Raw genomic sequence first — 18,979 nt, 5'->3', positions numbered from 1 at the left:
ACAAGTGTTTTCTTTTTATTAGTATTTATTTTCTTGCTCTACACACAGTTTTTTTTCACCCCTCGTAGACTGACACACAGCTCCAAAGAGAACTTCATAAAAACAAAAGCACAACAGTGCAATGCATACCTTTGCACTTTGGGGTATTTCATCTCTGAGATGATATTGGTGGCTTCAGTTTGGCTTTGTTTCAAACCAGGAGGCCACATGTTGTCCACCCAGTCCACTTGATCCACCTATAAGAGCAATCAAAGCAGCACCATTCAGCAACCAATCACAGTGTTCTATCATCTTCTATTTTTGTCATTCTTCTTTGAATCTTTCACCAGATTTGTGACCTCTATCAAACCTCTTATAGTATGATACACAGCGAGGGTCGGGGGCAGATTACCACTGTGGGACGCTTGATGAGGTTCTCCAGCTTGGTGTGGCTGAACTCCAAGCTAATGACATTGAACAGTTTGTCCCGCTCTTCCTCTGGCGTCTCATAATAGCGGACAAACTGAGCCATGCTCATTTCAGAACCTTTCTGAGTGCTCACATCCATAACGTCCACAGACCGGCGACTGCCTGCGAAAAACAACCAGGATATGATGAATTTAGCCAATGAGATCATACGCATCAACATCAACACACAATCCAGTGCAGTCTGTCTGTGAGTCGGCGTATGCTTTGTCATATTTATACACAGAGAAGTTGTACTGTTGCAAAATATTCTACTATGAACAAGAGCAGTACTTCTTATTTGTAATTCCCAAATTTAACCACTAGATGGGGCAACTACACCCCAATCATACCCTGGCTCAATTTCTTCCAGGGCACACTTAACATAATTATATTTCACTGCATTAGAAAACAGTCGCAAACAGAAAACAGCATGATGAGACCTTTAACATAACCCCACAATATGAGCAAGAGGCCCTGGGTGAACCTATCGTGATGATCCTACACACATAACACAATAGTACAAGAGGTAGACACAGACAGAGATACGCAGGCATACAGCAGAGTGACTAACAGATGCATGCTCACTAAATAACTTATTTCCTAAGAAAAATACAAAAAACAACACTGATGTATTAACATGCATGATTAAAATGTGACTTTTTTTGACGTTCTCTTCTATTTTTTATGTCCATTTCTAGCATTTGGCATCGGCAACATCCACTAGATTTGGATGGTTGGTAGGCAGATCAGTAAATAAATCATTTCTACTATATCTTTCAAGTTAGCAATTTCTATAATATCAGATAAAATTAGCAAATTGTTGTGACAAAACTAAAACAGCTACTCATTATCCTGAAACTTCCCACATGCCTAGTCATAGTTAGTGCAGACTGAACATGTTTCATCATAAATTAAATTAAAAGGAAATTTGACCATGAAACATGACTTCATTACATTTTTTTAAGTCAGCATGGAGCCTCACCATATCACAGACTGTTTTGGGGTTTGTTTGTTTGTTTGTTTGTTTTTTTACTTTTTACAACAATGCAAAAGCCCTTATTCTCTGAAGAAGATGCAGATATACTTTGGTCGTGTTTGCACACAGGCTAAGAGTAATAAGTATATGCACGGGTAAAAATATGCATGTGTGTGCATCGGTGTCTACTTACCAACTAGTCCTTTAATTTCACTGACTGTGAATTCTGGATCTGGCATTCTGCATATTTATAGGAAAGGGATGCATGTTGTTTAGTTCCCAAAGACTTAAAACCATAAATATATATATAAATAAAATAGAAAGTAGGTTGAATCTACAGCATGTGCACAGGCATTGCACATTTAAAGGAAAGGTTTCTCACCTGATCCCTAATTGATCTTTCTCTTTAAAAATGAGAGGGATCCTTAGACCCTCCCTTTGCACATACTCATAAGTGAAGTCTGCAAGACAGTAGTTTTACATTTAGGTCCAAAGCAATTATTTGAAAACTACTGCAGTCACATGTAACCTATAAGAAAGCTAATATGCACCGTGCTGCTTTACCTTTACCCTCCATCACCCGGACAAAGTCTGCGCTGTAGCTGTCACTGAGGACCTTTTCCTCCACGCTGAACCCTCTGATGTTTACAATTTCCTCCACGTCAGACAGGTCCTCGTTTTCGTCGTACATCGTCCGGGAGATGGAGCGCTGCCATTGAAAACGAGATGTTTTACAAGACAAAAACAGAGCCACGCGGAAAGAGAGAACGCTTTCTACCCCAAAAGGCCACTTTCTGCCCCCCTTGAACGGTCATTGTGACTCGTGTGAGGGAACCGATCGTTAATTTTACGTGTGACTTTCAAACTGGAGCAGTGGGTTGTGCTAAAGTTTTGATAGTACTATAACAGCAGTCATTTCTTTGAATGTGTGAACTAGTGCAAAAACTACAAAGCCAGCTGTTTGTGATATTTTATGGAAGCGATTGTAAAATGTTTGCTCGACTCCGCTGCTCCAGATATTGACTTATCTCGTTTTAATTACGCTACGCTCGCTCAACTACTGCGATCAGAAAAGAAGTTATAGACTCTAAAATGCGACAGTTAGCCGTTGTTCCTCGTTTTGCTTAAACTTGGACATCTTAAGTGACTTGACAGATATCCCAACGCTCACAGTGGCGAGGGTTAGCTTAGCTAACTAATTAGCTCGCTGCCAGTCTCGCCTCATAAGCTAACATTTAACACGGCAGATGGTACACACCAGCCTGCGTCCGGATTCAGCACACGTCTCTGCGGCCTGAGCCATCGTCTTTTACGATTGTTTTCCGGCCACTCAGTTTCGCGAATGCATCTCCGTGCGTGGCGAAGTTGAGAGAAAACACTTAGCACGCTTTACGGGTTCAAAACAAGGGAACCATGTTTTTGTGTATTACGTCACCGCCAGGAACCAAAACATTGTTGGACAACGTCACGGCATGTCAGTACGCTTTTTAACCTCGCTCACCAACAATAAACATTCCCCACGTCACACGGTTTTATTGTAGTAGTGGGGGGAAAATGATACTAATACTGGTTAAACCCCCTGTTATCGAATAGCGCTGATATCTATTTTAAACATCAAGCAATAAAAAGGAGGTATATTTACTCACGTTTATTAAACTATAAAGAACGGTACATTTAACTTAAAAAGTTTATTTTTTATTTCTTTGTTTATAAGTTTTACACGTGCAATTCTAATAAGCTTGTTTCCACCGCTGAAAAATAAGATAAAATGTAAAAAAAAATAGTTATTATCTTAAAATGTTAACTAAATAGCTTGAAATTTCAAGCTATTCAATCAGTTTTTTTTCTCCTTTTTCCCTAGTGCGAGGAAAGTACAGAGTTAATTCAAAATTTGGGGTTATTGTTGCAAATTTTTTAATTTCATAACTCGAAACTGTTAAGTCATATTTTTATCTCTTTGAGTTACTCAATTTTTTTTGAGATAACTCCAAATATCGACTCACCTCTCCCCGGCATCATTTTATTTTTATTTTCTACTTCTTTTTTTTCCACTGGGAGAAACAAGGGTCCGTAAAACGTAGCTCAGTCGAAATTATAGGTTAACTCAAAATCTTGACTTACCAACTTAAAGCGTTGAGAACATTTTGAGATAATAACTCCGAATTTGAACTTACCTCTGCCTGGCATCATTTTTATTTATTTATTTTAAAAAAAAATCAATGGCGGAAACAAGCCTCCATTAAGCGTAGCTAAGCTGAATTTTCCGGTTATTTTCTCAAAATTTCAACTTAACATCTCGAATTTCCAAATACTTCCTCAATTTTCGAGTTATTTACTCATACGGTTGAGTAAGTACCGGCAAAATGTGACTTTAGCCATTTTTTCAAAAAATGTATGTATTTATTTATACTGGCAGAAACAAGCTAACATATATAACTCCGTAGTTACACTATTATCGCTGACTAATTAATAATGAGTAGCACCATGTTTTTAAAGCAAAAGCTCAGCAGCGGATGTTTCCATGGGAGCGCGCAGACTTATGGGTAATGCAAGGTGCAGGCGGTACAGCGGCACGCTGAAGAACGACAAGAAATTGCTTCCGCAGTTCAGTTAGCGTGCGAGGTTAAATGCTGTGTAAGTGTACGCTGTCCTTTTTTAAGTAACAGAGTGTTTTTGCTAAGTGTCGCAGTATGAGTCTGAACGAGCATTCCCTGCAAGCGCTGTCCTGGAGAAAGCTGTACCTGAGTCGAGCTAAACTGAAGGCTTCCAGTCGGACCTCGGCTCTGCTGTCTGGATTTGCTATGGTAACACGGTCTCCTGGCAAGCACTGGCACTCTTCCGAATCTGTTAGAGGACATTACTGACCTGTGTTGTAACGTTGTGTTTCCCGTTTCCTTCCGTCTTCTCAGGTGGCTATGGTAGAAGTGCAGCTGGACAACAGCTACCCCTACCCACCTGCCCTCCTTATTGCCTTCAGTGCCTGCACCACTGTGCTCGTAGCCGTTCACCTGTTCGCTCTGATGGTCAGCACCTGCATTTTACCCAACATAGAGGCCGTGAGCAACGTCCACAATCTCAACTCGGTGAAGGAGTCCCCACATGAGCGAATGCACCGGCACATTGAGCTGGCGTGGGCGTTTTCCACAGTCATTGGTACTTTGCTCTTCCTGGCAGAGGTGGTTCTACTCTGCTGGGTTAAGTTTTTGCCCATCAAGCCCAACAAATCCAGCAACAGCACAGTTTCCTCCGGAGTGGCTGCTGCCATTACCTCCACCTCCATCATGGTGCCCTTTGGTTTGGTTTTCATAGTCTTCGCTGTGCATTTCTATCGCTCCTTGGTGAGCCACAAGACTGACAGACAGTTTGAGGAGCTGGAGGAGCTCTCCAACCTCACCAGGCTACAGAACGAGCTTGATAACAGAGGAGAATCTTCCATCTTGCAGTCGCCAAGCTCACATTTCCCATAGTCGGGTCCAGCTGATGCACATCTGTGTTGGAACTCGTGACCCCTTTGGGAATTCTCCAAGTCAGAAGCCTCGTTATTGGCTTCTATGGTTTTTACAGGAATGAAGATTAATCTCACTCTTTATTGTGAAACTTATTTTGTGAAGAACAGTTGTATTTTTTAGAAAACACACTTGATTGACTGTGAACTCGTATATCCGCCGTGCTGCATGTAGCTTGAAATCGGAAAGTCTTAACAGTGGTAGCTGCCTCACTGATCTCCAACGGTATGGGAGAGATGTCTGAACAGTAACCTGGAATCCTGTCTGTTGCTGCCTGCTGTATTTATTTAACCGTCTGTCAGTGAATACTTCATTTGTTTATGTATATTACCATGTGCACCACGTGTATTTAACCCTTTATTTACACGGTCTTATTGTTTTTGTTTTTTTAAATGTTCATCATTTGCATTCAGAATGCTCTCCATTTGTGTCGACTAATCAGCTGCACAACTTACAGTACAACTTCAGTATGTTTTGCTGTCTCGTTTTGCACAGGCTGTGGTGTTCAAATAAACACCTTTTCACAAAGTGATGTTAAAAGTTAACGATCATAGCAAAAATCAAAAAATGTGACTGCGTGTGGAGAGTCTGGTTTGGGCTTCGTGAGGATGCTGACTTGCCAATAGATAGATGTTCTGTCCTTATATTACACAGACTTTGCACTATGGAGCTGGCAGGATAAAGAGCCTCTAATGTCAGAGCAAGCCAGACATTTGTGTTATCACACACTAGATTATCTAGAAAATTATGCAGTATATGTATGAAAAAGAGCTTAGTCCTATCTGTTTGCCTTAGACTGCTGACATTTTTATACACACTAACACAGCTTTATAATCTCATTGGGATCTCTGCTGGAAACTTAATGTTAATATTAATTGTTAGTGCTGTATTTTGAAGAGTCTGAGCACTCACATATTCTGAACTGGCATTTTGCCTTTGTGATTCAGTCTTGAAGTACATACGGAGAGCTTTCCAATTGTGTTTTTAACATAAAAAGTTTTGAATTAAGAGTCTATGTGAGGCTGTAGTCCAAATGTGGTCAGAGATGTGTTTACTTAAGCAGCTGGAACATTGATAGATGGCCATAATCCAGTTGCTAGTGAATTCTAAAAAATTAAAATATAATGAAAAAGTTTTTTGGGGTTTTTTTTGTATTTCTAAAGGGGAAACCATATTACACTTAGAGTGACATTTTAAGCTTTTTTTTTGTTTGTTTTAATTTTGATGAGTATGGCTTGTAGCTCATGAAAATCTGAAATCCAGTCTCCTGAGTTGGCTGACCACTTGCACACAGTAACGGCAGAGTCAGCACACCTTGTAGTAGAATGCTTGGCTCTGTGGGAAGGGGCTGAGTCCTGCTGGAAAAGAAAATTGGCATCTCCTTAAAGCTTGTCAGCAGATGGAAGCATGCAGAGCACTGGAAAACCCTGGCAGACATCTGTGTTGATTTTGGAGTTGATGTAAAACACAGGACACACACCAAAACAGCGGCAGATAATACAGCACCTCAAATCACCACAGACTGCAGAAACTTCACACTGGACTTCAGACACTATGGAGTCTGCGCTTCTCAGTTCTTCTTCCAAACCTCTAAGACTGTAATTTGCAAACAAAATGCAACATTTGCTTTCGTCTTAAAAGAGAACTTTGGACCGCTGAGCAAATTCAGTTCTTCATCTTTAGCCGAGGTAAGACATTTGTGATGTCTCTGCTTCAGGAGTGCCTGAATATCACTTCCGGAGTCAGCTGTTTTTGACAATCCTCTCAAAGGTGTGATTATCTTTTTTGCACCCTTTCTTGCCACACTAGCAGTCAACTTTTTAAATCCTGTGATGCAGCACTCTCGAGAACAGCCAGCCTTTTCAGCAATGACTTCCTGTGTTCATTCGCAGTGATGATCATCATCATCTAGTCAACTGTCAAGTCAGCAGTCTTCCACATGATTGTGGTTGGTGGTATTGAACTAAACCGTGAGATACACTGTATTTATACTGTTTGAATAGTAATTTACTCAAACTCTAAATTAAATATTCTAATAATTTTAGATACAGGATTCTTGATTTTCATCTATATTCCATAATCACCAAAATTAAGAAAAAAGAAATGTAGTGAAATATATCACTGCGTGTGCGATGAATATAGAATAATATGAAATTTTATCTTTTTGTATTTCTTTGAGAAGCAGTAGTATTTTTCAAGGTTTAGATGTGGTAAACATAGCAAAATATCATCCTCTTACAGACTGGTTGTTAGGACTAGTGTTTTATTCTTAGGACAACTACACAAACTATAAACAGAACAAAGCGGCTTGTGTGTTAGTTACAAGTTCACAAGGATTTACACACTCAAGGCTAATGTGTGATCAGACACCATATGACAAACAGATGGATGTGTAATACTGAATTTATCATATGACAATCATACACATACATACATATAAAAAATCTGATGAGGCATTTTTTTCCTTTATGATCTATTATCTAAACACTTTTAATTGGCATTGGCAACAGATAAATTTGTCACATTAATGGATGATTAAAGGATTTTGCCCCTCTGACAAGGACAAATAATCTGTGACAAAATGGATACATGCTGCGAACCCATTATGCTTTTTTTTTTTTTATTCTTTATCAGCAAGCATGCGGTGAAGTGGAAACTTGCTCTTGATCCTCTTGTTGTTTATCAGAACCGGCCAAGGTAAGCTGATTCGGCTTCCCTTAAAACCAGCTGAGTATCGATCAGGTGTACCTGAAAATAGAAGATAAGTGCATGCTTTCATGCACAGTAGTACAAATGGAACAGGGCTTTGTTGTCAGTGCTCATATGATTATGTCATGTAAGCAGTGTAATGTAATTAGTCGTGTAATTTAATTTTGATCCATGGCTGTAACAGTCAGAAGCAACGCTGTACCTTTGGAATCTGATATTTTGCAGGCATTGGTGCGCCATCTCTCCCAACATCAGACAGGGTCCCACATTTTGGCACTCCATCCACCCAAAGGCCTTCATAAAGCTGGCCTTTGTCACAGTAGTAGAACTTTCCATGACCATCCTTCTTCCCCTCTCGCCAGCTACCTTCATACCTGTTTCCATTTGCTTAAACAAAAATTTGAAAGTCGCATTATAACATCCAAATTATAATCTAGTTTTGATTCACATGCATGTATAGAAAATTTTCTCTTACAAAATATAAAGATTCCTTCTCCATGATTCTTATCCTTCAGCCACTTGCCCTCATAGATGTCTCCATTTGCATAGTATATCCTTCCCCAGCCACTCCGTTGGTCCTCGCTCCACTCCCCCTCGTACACTGATGAGTTTTTGTAAAAGTATGTGCCATACCCCTGAGAAGCCGGACAAGTACATCACTGACCATACATACCGATATGTCTTGTAGCGTGCATGTGAAACATTATGGCAGATACATACATGCTTCTTTCCATCTGTCCATTCACCACAGTACTTCTTCACATACTTCTTTGATTCTGGGAGTAAAATGCTGTAGGTACCATACCCGTCACGTTTTCCGAATTTCCACTCTCCATTATAAATGGCACCAGACTTCTTCCAAACCTGATTTCCCTTGCCTTATAAAAATAAATAAACAAACAAGCAAACATGACAGCTGCACTATACTTCGAACCTCTCAGGAGTTGAGTGGAAGCTGACGACAAACTATATCTCACCATGCTTCTTATTGTTCTGCCACTCCCCGGTGTATTCGTTTCCACTGGCTGAGAAAACTGTGTGTCGTAGTCCACATTTCTGTGATTTAATGTCCAGTAGTGTTGACAATGGGGGACTAGTTGGAGGTCTTTTGAGAAATGGCATTGCTAGTTGTAGCTTGATGAAACCTGTAAGCATTAGAATGAAATTTAAAAAAACAAATACATGTTTGCTGTCTTTCTGCCACTGAAAATGAAAACAAATATTTTTATTTGTATTTTTTGCCACCCATAAGTCAAAATCTAAAGTTATTGTCTCAAAATCTGACTTAATAACTCAAACTTTAAAATTATTTTGTCATGTTTGAGTTAGTAAATTGATATTTTATTTTTTGAGATACCTAACATACATTTTTGACTTGATAGATGTCAAAAAAAAAAAAAAAAGTTTTGTTGGTGGCACAAACAAGCTTCCATACCCATTAAGCAGTACGTATCACCAAATTCATACAACAACAACAAAAAACACTGCCCTTCTTTGAGGTTTTAATTAGGAATTGACAGTATTTTAAACACACTTTTCCATGATGTCTAATTGTATATCAAAACTGTATTTTCTAATTCAGAATATGAAAAGTAGCCACAAGGTAATCTAAGGAAACTAGTTAAGCTCTCCAGCTTAGTTAGCATTACAAGTAAAATAGAAACGTGGAAAAGCAAAATAGCAAAGTAGTTGTACCTTCGCGGAGTTTCCAAGCGGATAACTTACTGAAACTGAATCCGCTTGCAAACTTTGCCAAACAAAAGCCATTAATTTACCGAAGAAATCCAGAAAACATGTTACACGACTAGCCGTACACAGCTTCCCTGGTGACCAGCAGCAGCAGGCGAGCAAGTTTGTATGCTGTATCCTAGCAACAGCAATGTGTACAGTTATTGGTGACTTATAAATGTAATTGGGAGACCATTTAAAAATTCGAGTTTAACATGTTTGGGTGTCATTTTTAATCCACAAGTCATGTTTTATTTATCTGCCGTTAGTTTTTTTTATTTACTGTTTGATGGCTTCAACCGTGGTTAAACCACAGTGTTTGGTCATCACGGCGGTTTACGAAGTGCGCATGCTCCGCACAAGAGTTAAAACTCGCCTGAGTGGCCGGAGCAGGAGCAGCCCGTGGGTGAAAAGCCTTGTGAAAGAGTCTTCTTCGCCGAATAAGCTACAACACTGCAATGTCCAAGCCGAGGTTTCAGGCGGAGTGGGAGGAAATTGATGAGGAATATCAACAATTACAGGTGACTGAAAACTCTTAAACGAGTATAGTATAATTTGTGCTAGCGTGCCGTCGAGGACATGCAGGGTTCTGTAGCAGTTTGTCTAGCTCTTTCCTATTCGCCATTCATTCTCAGGTCATCCGTAAACCGAGCATCGAGCCAATAAGTGCGCTGTTGGCAGCAGTATCCGAGGGATGCAATATATTTGCCGTGCGTTTTATAATTTTTCTGACTTTACTGTAACATCGCTGTGTTGTAGTCGCTAACATTAGCAATAGTCTTCTTAGGGCTAATGTGCTTTGCTGCTAATAAGCAGATACAGTAACTTGGCTAACCGCACACTGCATTGTTGTGCTATTGACTAATTTTAAATCATTGCTACCGAAGTTGAGGTAGAGGTTAAAGTGGCTTCACAAATTAGTTTCTGGGTCTTTGGCTTGGGTGATTTATTTAGGAGTCCTTGGGGACATCAGCAGCCATCGTGAAGTTGACACGCTAGCTCACGTTAGCCATAGTTTGCTAACTTTGAACAACATGAAGATAAGAAACTGTATTGTTCGCCTAAAATCTCTGATTCTGAGACACCTCACAGTTTGTGCACACGTGGATCTGAAACTGAGCAGAAACCGCCTCCCGTTCATATTATAGCTTTTATATTTCAGCTTTATTTACATCTTTCAAACAGCTGCAGTTCTTTAGAGAATGTTAATACACATATTTTGACTAAACTTTTACAACTATAAACAAATGTGTAAACAAATTTTGAAACGATAAAAGAAAAATGTCGTAAAGCTTTAACACGTACAGAAATATTGAGCCCACTTCAATTAAAAAACAAAAGTCAAGGGGTTTTTTAAATTGCCACTGAGGTGGAGTCATTCACCTTCAGACACTGGGGCCACGATGGCTAAAAGCTGATTCCTCCTGTGTGTATAGATCTTGGGACCAGGAGGCCAGCTGCATAGCATCTGACTTATGTTTATCTGTATATGATGATTATGTGACCTCTGAGAGAGAGAGACTGGTGCCAGACCCATAGAAGAATTTAAAACAGATTTTGCATCGTTTTCGTGTCAGTTTGAATGGACGTGTACTTAGATCGTGTGCTCAGTACTGACTGACTGGTATAACCCATTCTTTTAACAGGCCATTTGCCTCATCATAACTGATGTCAGGAAATGATCATGTGATAAAACAAAGAATGCTGAAACACAACAAATGAGAGCTGCATGTAGATTGCTTTCTTTTACCTATTAATTGCTGGGGAGTTCTCCCTACTTTTTGTAGTGTCGCTAACTTTGAATTATTTCATCATAAGGACACTCATAGGACAAGTATTAAACAATTACTGTTCTCTGCTGAAGAGATCAGTCCTGCTTTTGTGATGGTGTGCTGGATGGATGGAGGTACAACAAAGGGGGTTGAACTGGCTCTAAGGGGGATAGGAATCTGACCCCTGATTAGCAAACTTACATGTAGTTTACATGTATGACAATAGGATCCGCTTACGGGGACTGTTTCACTGAAGAACAGAGTATTAAAGGCTCAAAGATTCAGAGGATAGTGAGTCACTCTCAGCATGAATGGATGAATGAACTTTTATTGTCATTATACATAGGCAAACTTTCATTGTACTTTCTTAGGATTAAAATGACAATAAATGAACAGAATGAATAAATAAATAGGATTAATAAAAATGGGTATGTAATTAATGATAAAAGAACTTAAACTTAGAAGCATGACTATATATGGGTGTGTCATCAGTTTTCAGTGTTTAGCCAGGACATTTCTATTTACATTTTGAAGTCTACTAATTGTTTGAACTGCAGTTCATATTTCCAAATGATATAATTTACTTTTAATTAATTTATAATTCTTATTGAAGCTGTCAGGTAAAAGACAGGTGTGTGTGTGTGTGTGTGTGTGTGTGTGTGTGTGTGTGTGTGTGTGTGTGTGTGTGTGTGTGTGTGTGTGTGTGTGTGTGTGTGTGTGTGTGTGTGTGTGTGTGTGTGTGTGTGTGTGTGTGTGTGTGTGTGTGTGTGTGTGTGTGCGTGCGTGCGTGCGCTTCATGCTTTTTGATGGGGAGAAAGTGATGACAGTGTAGCTACGAGCGCAAGTAAACCTGAGTATTTATTTTACTAAAAAATCTTGTGGAATTTGCGGTTTGTCTTCATACAGAAAGGTTGGACAGTTTTTCCACTACTGCTGAAAGAGACTATGAGCCAAAAGTTTCATCTTTTGTTGTTTTGTTTGTTTTTTAAAGCTTGGCAAAGACTTGTGTGGGATAATAATGCATTTTTATTCTATCAAACAAGGTTTTCAAGGGAATATGACAAATTTCAGTTGAAGTTAATCTGTAAACACCCACTGGCTTTTCTTTGTATTTGTATTTTGATTCAGTTGTGGCTGTATTTATCTTTAAGTCCTAGCTGGTTGTGCTTAATCCTTATTTCTGCATTTCAGCAGATGTTTCTAACCAGACATGTATTTAATTTATTCACAGGAAACTCACAAAATATACAGACAAAAACTAGAAGAGCTCACCAGTCTTCAAGCAACTTGCAGCAACGCCATCAGTAAACAGAGGAAATGTCTGAAAGACTTGAGGCACAGTTTAACCAAGTAAGTACACCTGCTATAAAAGTAGTCAAGCAAGTAGTCGACGGTTTCCCACGACTAAAATAAGCACTTAAATGATCTGGTTTTGATTTCGGTGATATCATGGAGAGTGAAAAGTATCCTTCGTCTTTTCTCTTTTTGCCCTTCTGCTTTCCTTACAGGTGCGCACAGACGTGTGACGAGAAAGAGCTGAAACTAATAACTGACATCAAAACACAAATAAAAGATAAAGAAAATGTTTTCTTTGACATGGAAGCATATTTGCCAAAGAAAAATGGGTGAGTACTATTTGTTGTTAGTGAGAGATCTGCTGTAATCACTAAGCTTTATTTCATTAACTTGCATGCTTTTCATTTTCAGACTATACTTGAATTTGGTCCTGGGCAACGTGAATGTAACCCTTCTCAGCAACCAGGCAAAGTATGTGTCACCTTTTAGCCTCAGGAGCAGGTTCCCGCTGTGGGTTCAGATTGTTTTTTATGTCAGTCTCTTATCATCTCTTTCTTCCGTTTATGTACAAAGATTTGCCTACAAAGACGAGTATGAGAAGTTCAAGCTTTACATGACAATAATCCTGATGTTCGGAGCAATAACCTGCCTCTTCTTTCTAAACTGTCGGTGAGATAACCTACCTCCCCCTCAAAGCATGACTGGTGGTGTTATTTTATTAAGGATTGGCTTCTTATTTATTTGTTTTCTGCCTTGTTTAGGGTCACTGATGAAATCTTCAACTTCTTGTTGGTGTGGTACTACTGCACATTGACCATAAGGGAAAGCATCCTCATAAACAACGGCTCCAGGTGTGTTGCTACTATCGGAGCATTTATCCTTTAGTGGGTTATTTTTAAATTAAAGCCTTTGTCTATGGAAGATTTTTAGTTGGGAAAATTTTCAAGTTCCTCCTTTTTTCTTTTCAGGATCAAAGGGTGGTGGGTGTCTCACCATTATGTCTCCACCTTCTTGTCAGGTGTTATGCTGACATGGTGAGATATTGTCTTTGTTGATTCAGCATTGTGTTGTTTTTATTTTGGGAAATGTGAATGAGTTGGTCTTTTCTTTCCTCAGGCCAGAAGGAGCTATGTATCAGATGTTCAGGAGCCAGTTTCTTGCCTTCTCCATCTATCAAAGTAAGATGAATCCATGGGATTAATTCATTTACTTAGTGGTGCTAAATTAGCTTATTTTTTTACACTCACTGGCCACTTTATTAGATACAGATGTTAGTACCAAGTTGGGAACCCTTTTGCGTTCAGATCAGAATTCTTCATGACATGTAAGATTCAATATGGTCCTCGAAACATTTGCTCCATATTGACAGTTGCTGCAGATTTGTCAGCTGCACATATGTGATGCAAAACTCCAGTTCCAATAAATCAAAGGTCCTCTATTAGACTGAGATCTGATGACTTTGGAGGTAATCTGAGTAGAGTGAACTCTTTGTGATTTTTAAGAAACCAGTTTGAGGTTATTTGAGCTTTCACATGGGGTGTTGTCTCGTTTTTGGACCATTTTCTGTAAACTCTAGAGATGGTTATGTGGGCAAAATCAGAGCAGCTGAGTAGTTTATGAAATATTCAGACAAGCTCGTCTGGCAGAAACAACCATCCCACAGTCAAAGTCTCTTAAATCTCTCACCTTTCCTCATTCTGCTGCTCAGAACTTCAGCAGGTATTCTTCTGTTTTTCCAACTCCCCTTCCTGCGCTTCTTTAAAAGCAACAGTTCAAGATTTAATAGTTCAAAGTCCAACATAAACAGCTCAGTTACATCATGACAGCAGAGCAATCTGGGCACACCACTGAAAAGTATAGATGAAGTACAGTACTAAAAGTACTTAGGGTTGACTTAAACCTCAGTTTAAAAAAAGGGGTTTTAAGCATGAAAGCCTTTCCTGTTTGTTATAAGGAACCTCATAACAAATAATGCATTTCACATGGTTTTCTGTTGTTTCGTCAAACATTGCCACACTGCATCACATTTGAGGCACCATGCTGTCGCAGTGCCAAATAAATGACTACCAATTGCATCAATAGTTGGCAATACGAGTGTCTTCCTGGAGACGGAGACAAATATATTTTGATTATTTGCGGAAGTAAACAAAAAGAAATATTAAAAAGCAAATTGTCAGACTGGAGGTGCTTCTATCACATTTTATTTGGCTTTTGTGATATTTAAGGGATGAAAATAATAATTTCTGCCCTTCAGCCAATTATTGCATAAAACTGTGCATGGAGAGAGAAGATGCACTTGAGCTTAAGGTCTAAAATCTGGGATTTCAATATTTTAAAAAAAAAAAAAAAAAAAAAAGGGGGAGATACACACACACACACACACACACACACACACACACACACTCTGTAAATCAAAGCTCTAGTTGAGGACCCAGAGGGGGTAAAACAAACTTCAGATGCTTTCATCACTATTTTCCCTCGAATGTTCCCATGTCAGACGCTCACATGCAGTCACACTGTGGTGTGATGCCACACTGTGCCAGAAGAGGGCAAGGTCAGGTCACTTGCAAAACCAAATTTGTTACATAACCCCCCAATAAAACAAAAACTTTGAATGACTTCAGGATGGGGCAGCACTTAAAGGTGATGACTTACAAGTAGGGATGGGTATCGTTTAGGTTTTATCCGATACCGGTGCCAAATCGGTACTTTTGAAACGGTGCCGGTGCTCAAACCGGTGCTCAAAGACTGGAGAACACAAAATTGGTCCAAAAACCTCTCATGTTCAGCTGGTTTTTTGTAAAAAGATAACAATGTTAGCCTTTTCTGCAGCTATGGGGCATATATGGTATCACTCTTGGCTGGAAGCAGTGCTTAAACAATGGAAAAAACACAAACTTTGTCCAAAACCTCTCATGTTTAACTGTTTTCCACTTTTTCTTTGGTCATTTTAGCCTTTTTGGCCAGGGTGAAGGGAGTATCTGCCATCAAACAAGAAGACAGCCGCATGTAGCTATGATGATGTTTGCTAGTTCACCTTACATGCATTAATGTAATAACGTGGTTAGCCTACTAAACGTAAATTACACACGAACAACATTAAGCTACTCACGCAGAGAAGAACGGCTGCTGCTGCATTATCATCCATCATCATTTCTGCTACACTGACAGGGCTAGGGGCCAGGACTCTCCTCTTCGTGTTTTTGGGGGATATTGCTAACTCCGGGTCCGATAACAGGCAACCCACGCACAGTAGATGTGCTCGGTGTGAGGTCTCGCAGCAAGCTATCATACGGCGCATTTCTGGGCTTTTAAAAAAACCCGCTATGCATCGCCAGGTGTTTCATCGGATTTGAGGTGTTACCTCCTTTGACAGTATCACAGTATCATCTTAAAGCACTTGTTGCAGGCTGCTGAGTTTGCATATTTTGCTGTGAAGTACAGCCAGACTTATGACCGCTTCGCCTTGGACATTTTTAATCTGTAGCTCTGCTCTAAAAGAACGCACGTACCTGGACCCGCCTACTATCCTCGGAAACGTAAAATTATTGGCTAGAAGTGTATCACAGCTCAGGAAAAAAAAGCACCGAAATGTGCGCTGCTTTTCGGTCTGGTTACTACCGTTTATGTCAGAACCGGTACCCATCCCTACTTACAAGTTTGTACTACAAAGAAATACAGTAGTTAGAAAGTCATGTCACAGTATCTCATGTTCACAATGATGTTGGAAAAACTGGATTTGAATACTTTTCCTTTCCATTTGTAGGCAGCTAAGATTTATTAGTGTGTCTGCAACTGCTCTTGCAAACCGTGTCTCTTTGTATTATGTGTCTGTATATTTACTCTTAAACTGTACAAGTCATTGGATGGAGCCATACAACTGGATTGAGCTGAGGTACACAAATAAAAAGCTGTCAGTGAAGAGCTTCATTAAATCTTTGTTGTAGTCTGGGATTAGATTTGATCTGTATTTGCAGAACTTGCTGTAAATGTCTGTAAAAAGGTTCCTGGTGAGAACCTTTTTAAATAAGAGCTTTAATAATACAGATGATTTAAAGTTGATAGTTGGATTTAACAAGGTTGTAGAAAGGCCTAAAAACTAACCGGACTATAACAAAGAGCAGTTTATTTAACAGTGATGGAAAATGATGAGATTGTAGCTGCTTCATCAGCCGTTGTTAAGCAGTTTGTGGAAATATGTCTTCTCCTGAGTATAGAAGGGAAGTCATGTGACACACTGGCGGTTGTACTTGTTGCTATGTATATCATGAGGTGTCAACTCTGTGAGGGTGCTCTCTGGTCAGGGTTTTGGATGACAAGTCAAATGTTTGAAAGCGTAATAATTTTAAAAAAAAAAGAAGTCTGCCTGACAGATTCAACCGAATGTAGAACTTGTGGTTTTGAGCCAAACTTCACATGGAGAGCTGCAGTTTGTTGATTGTTATTGTTGCCATCAGTGCTCTACAATAAGAACGTGGTTACAAAGTGCAGCGATGAATAATTATTTTTAATCTTTTTGTTCCTCCAGGCTTTGTTCAGTTCCTTCAGTACTACTACCAGAGCGGCTGCTTATACAGGCTGCGAGCTTTGGGAGAGAGAAATCAGCTGGACCTCACAGTGGGTAAGCTATTTTTGATGATAACCATTTCAGTTGTTTGAGTCATCTGCAACATCATGTCTGGGTGGGGGAAATGGGGGATGGGTGAGAGATGGGGGCAGTTGTTAATATCAGCGTGCAGGGTCACAGATGTCCCAACACGCTGGAGCACCGATGACACAGATCTGCTTCCTCAAACATCTCAAACGTCAAGCTGTTGAGCAGTGAAATCGGAGTGAGAGCACTCCAAAAAAACAAAACATGACAAGTGACTGTTTTTCTGTCTCTGCAGAGGGATTTCAATCTTGGATGTGGAGGGGACTCACGTTTCTTTTGCCTTTTCTATTTTTTGGCCATGTAAGTTTTCATGTTTTTCTACTTGTATCCAATATAAAACTTCTATTGCTCGATTGCACTTTTCAGGAGGACTGCACAAGATCCTCACTGGGCATTAAGAGCATAAAATGGCCTGGCGTTTTTTAAAAGAAACATGTGTCTGTGCAGCAACATCATGAAAGATGATGCCTCCTCTTCTTTCACAGTTTTGGCAGCTGTACAACTCTGTGACCTTGTTCCGCTTGGCAAGCCATGAGGATTGTAAGGAGTGGCAGGTAAGGATCGCATTTGCAGTTCAAGTGCTTAAATGTCAAACCGACATGTTGAAGCAGAGCTCAAAGATAATTTTATGTAAGAGGAAAATGTTTGAGACGCTTCTTTTGGATCTCATTTGTACATTCCTCATGTATATTTGGTAGCAGTATAAGCTAAGGCCACATTTGGGGTCGTATTCAGAGTTATATTTACAAATTCTGACCCTACCATCAGAGTCTCATCCTCCGTCTCATTTCCTCTAATCTCTGACATGAAGGCTTTTTAACCTAGAGAAGTGCCGCTCACTGAATATTCTCTGTTTTCGGACCATTCTCTGTAAACCCCAGAGATGGTTGTGCGGGAAAGTCCCAGTCTGACACTAATAACTGTGCCATGTTCAGTGTCGCCTACAATCTGTTGAACTTTGCTCGTGCTGTGCCTGCACTTTCCTCATCACAGCAAGAACCGTCTGCGAACACAAGTGTTAGGAAATGATGCGTTTTAGAACAGTCGTCTTCATTTTCGTGTCCTGTTTGAAAGACGCACAGCTGCACATGCCATGACTTGTAACCCTTTTTTCTTCTTTTAGGTATTCATGCTGGCTCTAACATTTCTCGTCCTGTTCCTGGGAAACTTTCTCACCACGGTAAAAGTCGTCCACCAAAAAGTTCAGAAAAACCCAGAGAAGGTCCAAAAAACTGACTGAGAATAACCTCAGCGAGGCATCTTCAATGGCCAGTCATTTTGAAGTAACACGCACAATCGCTTGATGGACTGAACAGAGTGTGATCAGGTCGAGACGACGAGGCTGAAGCCACCGTTTTGTCTCGGGCAGCAGCGTCCGGCCAAAGTTTCTGACAAACATGTTTTTACATATGTATGACTGTGTTGATGTTCATATGGGCACATCACAAAGTGACGTTCACCTGGTGTGTGTGTGTGTGTGTGTGTGTGTGTGTAGGTGTGTGTGTGTGTGTGTGTGTGTGTGGAAAGAGTGCGTTTATTTGGGTGTTTGTGTCTGTGCATGAACCTTAGCGGAGAGCCTCTGTTCAAATCATATGCAAGTAATGAGGGAAGGTAGCATCGTTTAACAGAACAGAAAATAGTTTGCCTTTGAAGACCTAACGTCTGTCACACACATGCTTCATACTTCTGTGAAGTAATGATGATCAAAACGTCTCCCGAAAAAATTGATCACTTTCAGTTTGAGGCTGTACTTCACCACCACCTTTTTGTCTCATCTCCCTGTTGTGTGATATTATTTTTACTGCTAGTCTTTAGGTCCTGAAAATCTCAAATGTAGGTCCAAAGCTTAAAATATATATATATATATATATATATCAAGCTGATACTTGAG

The 18,979-nt window shown here is 39.8% G+C and overlaps 4 protein-coding genes across 13 annotated transcripts in view; 2 read left to right on the top strand and 2 right to left on the bottom strand.

The window, feature by feature from the left end:
* kdm2bb (lysine (K)-specific demethylase 2Bb) overlaps window positions 1–4,330 on the bottom strand; it is a 30,750-nt gene extending 26,420 nt beyond the window's left edge. For 4 of the 7 annotated variants that reach the window (XM_026173894.1, XM_026173895.1, XM_026173896.1 and 1 more), the window contains exons 1-6: window positions 2,682–3,153; window positions 1,988–2,132; window positions 1,806–1,884; window positions 1,617–1,663; window positions 392–570; window positions 130–236 (exon numbers count right to left, since the gene is read on the bottom strand). In XM_026173894.1, the coding sequence (XP_026029679.1) occupies window positions 130–236; window positions 392–570; window positions 1,617–1,663; window positions 1,806–1,884; window positions 1,988–2,132; window positions 2,682–2,726 (602 nt within the window). In that variant the 5' untranslated portion in view covers window positions 2,727–3,153. Of the gene's footprint in view, window positions 1–129; window positions 237–349; window positions 571–1,616; window positions 1,664–1,805; window positions 1,885–1,987; window positions 2,133–2,681; window positions 3,154–4,164; window positions 4,221–4,288 lie in introns of those variants that run through there. The other 3 variants (XM_026173898.1, XM_026173897.1, XM_026173900.1) reach the window with 3 other exon arrangements.
* orai1b (ORAI calcium release-activated calcium modulator 1b) lies at window positions 3,239–6,063 on the top strand. Its single transcript, XM_026173939.1, has 2 exons — window positions 3,239–4,227; window positions 4,333–6,063. The coding sequence occupies exons 1-2, from the start codon at window positions 4,114–4,116 to the stop codon at window positions 4,888–4,890; spliced, it is 672 nt and encodes a 223-aa protein (XP_026029724.1). The 5' UTR covers window positions 3,239–4,113; the 3' UTR covers window positions 4,891–6,063.
* A 1,112-nt stretch (window positions 6,064–7,175) lies between these two features.
* morn3 (MORN repeat containing 3) lies at window positions 7,176–9,512 on the bottom strand. Of its 4 annotated transcripts, none has more exons than XM_026173934.1 (6): window positions 9,334–9,512; window positions 8,616–8,783; window positions 8,359–8,516; window positions 8,114–8,273; window positions 7,841–8,025; window positions 7,176–7,701 (listed from the first exon to the last, which is right to left on the bottom strand). In XM_026173934.1, the coding sequence occupies exons 2-6, from the start codon at window positions 8,758–8,760 to the stop codon at window positions 7,612–7,614; spliced, it is 738 nt and encodes a 245-aa protein (XP_026029719.1). In that variant the 5' UTR covers window positions 8,761–8,783; window positions 9,334–9,512; the 3' UTR covers window positions 7,176–7,611. The 4 variants fall into 4 exon arrangements, with proteins under 4 accessions (XP_026029719.1, XP_026029722.1, XP_026029720.1 ...); XM_026173937.1 differs by having other exon boundaries at window positions 7,176–7,677; XM_026173935.1 differs by having other exon boundaries at window positions 9,364–9,512.
* A 78-nt stretch (window positions 9,513–9,590) lies between these two features.
* tmem120b (transmembrane protein 120B) lies at window positions 9,591–18,600 on the top strand. The gene is made up of 12 exons (XM_026173924.1): window positions 9,591–9,887; window positions 12,370–12,488; window positions 12,647–12,763; window positions 12,846–12,905; window positions 13,008–13,103; window positions 13,196–13,285; window positions 13,403–13,468; window positions 13,551–13,612; window positions 16,963–17,055; window positions 17,324–17,388; window positions 17,574–17,642; window positions 18,212–18,600. The coding sequence occupies exons 1-12, from the start codon at window positions 9,825–9,827 to the stop codon at window positions 18,326–18,328; spliced, it is 1,017 nt and encodes a 338-aa protein (XP_026029709.1). The 5' UTR covers window positions 9,591–9,824; the 3' UTR covers window positions 18,329–18,600.
* The last annotated feature ends 379 nt before the right edge of the window (window positions 18,601–18,979 follow it).

The sequence above is a fragment of the Astatotilapia calliptera genome, chromosome 7 (genome assembly GCF_900246225.1).
Source record: "Astatotilapia calliptera chromosome 7, fAstCal1.2, whole genome shotgun sequence".
Lineage (NCBI taxonomy): Eukaryota > Metazoa > Chordata > Actinopteri > Cichliformes > Cichlidae > Astatotilapia > Astatotilapia calliptera.
The sequence above is the reverse complement of the archived record's forward strand: the minus strand, read 5'-3'. Positions and strand labels throughout refer to the sequence as shown.